This window comes from Colossoma macropomum, unplaced genomic scaffold (genome assembly GCF_904425465.1).
Source record: "Colossoma macropomum unplaced genomic scaffold, Colossoma_macropomum, whole genome shotgun sequence".
Classification (NCBI taxonomy): Eukaryota; Metazoa; Chordata; class Actinopteri; order Characiformes; family Serrasalmidae; genus Colossoma; species Colossoma macropomum.
The window spans coordinates 257,501-261,771 of record NW_023494801.1 but is presented as its reverse complement, the minus strand read 5'-3'; the positions used below and the strand labels follow the sequence as shown (position 1 = coordinate 261,771).

Here is a 4,271-nt window from a genome sequence, read left to right as displayed (position 1 = left end):
ACACAGACATGTGGACACAGGTAGCTTCTGTTTGTTGCCCTACTCAGGATTTCTTCTTCAGTGACTCTCAGGATCTCAGCAGTACATCTTCTGGAGTGAAGTTAAAGGGGAACCCCACCGATTTTTAAAAAAATTGCAGAATTTTGTCATTGAGATGTGAACAGAGAGATTCAGAGTGGTTTGGTGTGAAATGGTTCAGATGTCTTTACAGTGGTGGTGATGGGAACCAGGGGTCGCCATGACTACAACACAAATATAGACATTTTATTTACTATTCAGAACCACCAGTGAACCTACACGAGTCTTCTGAGTTTATATGGAATGTTGATGATGGAAAATAGAGGAAAATCTGAAATAATAAGTTTTCTTTGGGGACTATTTTGCCTCACAGCGCCCTGCATGTATCCCTCCACCATGAATGGAGTTTAAGTTCTCTAAACTATCATAAAACAGTGTCTCAGTCATCAGGCAGTGAATTCATAACCATTTCATGTAGGAACTTTCTGTGAGGGAGCTTTTAGAGGTGGACGTCTGGTTCCTATCACCACCACTGTGAACAGTTCTGACTCGGTAAGTTTATCTAGAACAGAGCGTTTCACACCAAACCACTCTGAACCACTCTGATTACATCTTAACCAGTTAATTATGTGGAACTTTTGAAAAATTGGTGGAGTTGCCCTTTAAAGGACAGTGCAGTGAGTGAGTGGACGGGGAGTTTTGTTGTTTCTGTTCTACACACTCTGCCCCGGTTCTCCCTGAATGACCCTCAGCAGGGCCGGCAGGCTGATGGTGAAGGCTGAGAGCAGAATGTTCTGGACTGAGCAGCTGGAGCTCCTGTGGGACCTGTGGGCAGTGGGTCAGAGGGCCGCCTGATCTCTACAGCGGTCTGTTCCTCTGTTCTAATACGTTCTCTCTCAGATTGGCCGCAGTGTTGGAGTGAGTGTGAGTGATGGACAGAGCTTTACAGGACTGTACAGTCTACAGACAGAGGTGAGGGACAGGTATGGATTCCTGATCTACTCTGAGTTACAGTAATGTAGCTCCTAATAACTCACTTTCATTTATGGTTTATATGTTCAGAAACTCCTGAATTCATCCAGCCAGTGTTAATACAGCTGTGCTGTTACGATCATCTAAACCTGATGGAACAAAACAGCGATTGTAACGAGTGTTAGTGGTTAATTTCTAAAGTGAGATTAAAGTGTTTTTACACAAAAGAGAATATATACTGTAGCTTATAGAAACATGAAGTACCACTGAATTACCATCACAGCTCTGTGTCGCTGCGTGAGGCTGAATGCTGCAGTTACTGTACTGAAGTTTTCATTTGGAGGATTTGTACTTTGAATAGCTGTGACACTTTTACTCCTTACATTTCTCCTTCAGACCTTCAGAGCACTGGTTACAAAGCTCAGTGTCCAGAAGATTCTCTCTATCTTTCAATTGATTATTCTACTGAAATATAAAGCCAAAGTGACATCAAAAAAACTTAACTGCTGATTTGGACCAGTACTGCCCACTGCTCACCACAACACAGACAACAGCCAAACAAGGAAAACATCTCATTAATCTGTTTATAACTTTGATATATTTGAGTATGTAGATACTTTTAGACTTTCACTCAAATATATTTTTAGTTTTTAATTAAAAATGTAAAATCTTAACGAAGTACTCAAATTCTGACTTAATTGTGTTTCTCTCTACTTATAACCCCTATAGTTCTGTTATATTTCGCTGCTGTTAGACCAAAACCTCCAAAATAGTAACTTTACAGGAGAAGAAAAAACCCACTTTACTTTTAATGGAAGTCAATGGAACCAGAATTTTTACAAGTAATTTTGGGTCGTTTCTTTTGGTCCATTCATCATGAAATTTACACACATTGTGAAGAACAACAGGCATTTTTTAAATTATGTAAAAAACTGAAAAACATTAAATGAAGTGCAGGACAGTAACCGTGTAAGCGATGCTGTGTTTAAAGTATGTACAATTAAGGACAGTAGAGTGGTAAAAATATAGATGTTGCGAGTGTAAATATATATATACATACAGAGCGAGTGGAGAGAATGCAGATGTAGGTAGTTTGTTCAATGAGAGCAGCATGTATAAAATGATAAGAATGCAGATGAAAAACATGCAGTAACCATCTGTGCAAATATGAATAGTGCAATAAATATTTAGATGTAAACTGCAGGAACAACATCTGCACAGGTGCTTTTTTGAGGAAAGTATTTATTAGTAAGGGTTTATTTCGGCCTCTGAAGGCTGATTTCTCTGACCTTCAGTAAAAGATCAAACCCGGCTCTTTTCTCATATTCTCATATTCACCAAGGGTGCCAATACTTCTCGAAATCGCTGTAATCAGTGTGGACTGTCTGTGTTTGATGTTCTCTGTGTTCCTCAGATCTTCATGGATCTTCAGCTGGCTGCCCTCCTGGTGTCCATCTTCACCAACCCACCTCAAAACCGCAGAGGACCGCATTCTCCACCGTGAGTCGGGAGATTCGGAGCTGTCTGTGGTTCTCTGCTGCACACGCTTAAAACGACGGTTCTTCAAGGGTTCTTTAGCAAAGGCAACAGTTCTTTGCATGGTGAAATGGTTCTTCAGATTGATGGAGAATGTGTTTTTTGGTTCCATGTAGAACCAAAAAGGGTTCTTTCATTGTTGTCAAGCTTGTAACAATAGCAGAACTTTTTGGTGTTACATAGAACCATTTTCAAAAACATCACGTTCTCCATCAATCTGAAGAACCATTTCACTGTGCAAAGAACCATTTAAGCATGGAAATGGTTCTATGTAGACCTCATGGTCCTAAATAGAACCATTCCCTTTACTGAAGAACTGCTTCTGTATGACTGATTGATTTTAACTCCAGTATGAATCTGACCGAGGTCACTGTCTGACCCCCCACTGATCAAAAACACATTCCGCAATCAGTGATTAATACGACTCATGGACGCCTGAAGTCCAGACAAGAATTTCATGAAAGCACCTCCCACCACTGACCACACCTCAATTTCATCCCCAGCTCTCAAACTCCAGTTCACCAGGGGTCACGTGCCCATTTCCAACGGGAACTACATCTGGACTCTGGCCTTCAACGAGACCCACCCATCTGATCAGGCCTGCAGTAACGAGGACCCCCAGGTTCCTCTGGTGCTGCTGCATGGTTTCGGGGGAGGGCTGGGCTTGTGGGTGAAGAACCTGACCACCCTGGCGCAGACCGGACGACCCGTGTACGCGCTGGACCTGCTGGGCTTTGGCCGCAGCAGCCGCCCGGCAGCGTGTGTCCAGGCCCCGGAAGCTGAGGAGCAGTTCGTCCAGTCTCTGGAAGAGTGGAGGGAGGTGCTGGGGCTGGAGGTCATGATCCTGTTGGGCCATAATCTCGGGGGGTACGTTTCGGCGGCCTACGCTCTCAAATACCCTCACAGGTGAGTCCGTACCTGTATTAGAGGCTTTAGGACATTAGATCCCACACAGTGTGGAGTCACTGTAATTTCAGCAGGTCTGTACTGACCGGCCGCCACTGTGAAGACTGTGTGATGCTATTTATACAACAGTTAGCTCTGCTGACACAATCAGTGTCTGAGAACCTGTTATTTGTAATATTGGACACATTAGATACGGTAATATTTGACCTTCAGCCTGATTCAGATTCTGAAGAAGAGAGTGACAGCAGGAGTACACAAAGATGGTTCTTTAAGGGTTCTTTAGTAAAAACAATGGCTGTATATAGAACCATTTGCATGCCTAAATGGTTCTTTGCATGGTGAGAAGGTTCGTCAGATTGGTGGAGAATGTGCTGTATATGACTCTGTGTAGGACCTTTTGGAAGATGGTTCTATGTAGCACTAAAGAAGTTTCTGCTGTTGTTGCCTCGTCAAGCCTGATGTCAGCATATGCTTCCAAAACCTGATTATATCGTTCAGCATTAATGGTGCCTTCACAGATGTGCACGTCACCCATGCCATGTGCACTAATGCCCCCTATACCATCATGAATACTGGCTTTTGAACTGTGCACTGATAACAAATAAAATAACATTTCTCAGTTTCAACATTTGATTTGGTGTCTTTGTACTGTTTTCAATGAAATATGGGGTTTAAATGATTTGCACATCATTACATTTTGTTCTTATTCACATTTTGCACTGCGTCCCAAGTTTTTTGGAAATGCGGTTCTATATAGAACCATTGTCTACCAAAGAACCATCTTTTTGTACATCTAAAATTGTGTTTACATGCTCACCAATAATATGATCGTTATCTGA

At 42.2% G+C, this 4,271-nt stretch overlaps 1 protein-coding gene across 2 annotated transcripts in view; it reads left to right on the top strand.

Moving 5' to 3' along the window:
* The first annotated feature begins 841 nt into the window (after nucleotides 1–841).
* Nucleotides 842–4,271, top strand: part of LOC118821334 (1-acylglycerol-3-phosphate O-acyltransferase ABHD5) — an 8,715-nt gene continuing 5,285 nt past the window's right edge. For both annotated transcript variants that reach the window (XM_036589898.1, XM_036589897.1), the window contains exons 1-3: nucleotides 842–990; nucleotides 2,405–2,490; nucleotides 3,030–3,432. In XM_036589898.1, coding sequence (XP_036445791.1) covers nucleotides 950–990; nucleotides 2,405–2,490; nucleotides 3,030–3,432 — 530 coding nt within the window. In that variant the 5' untranslated portion in view covers nucleotides 842–949. The remainder of the gene's footprint in view (nucleotides 991–2,404; nucleotides 2,491–3,029; nucleotides 3,433–4,271) is intronic.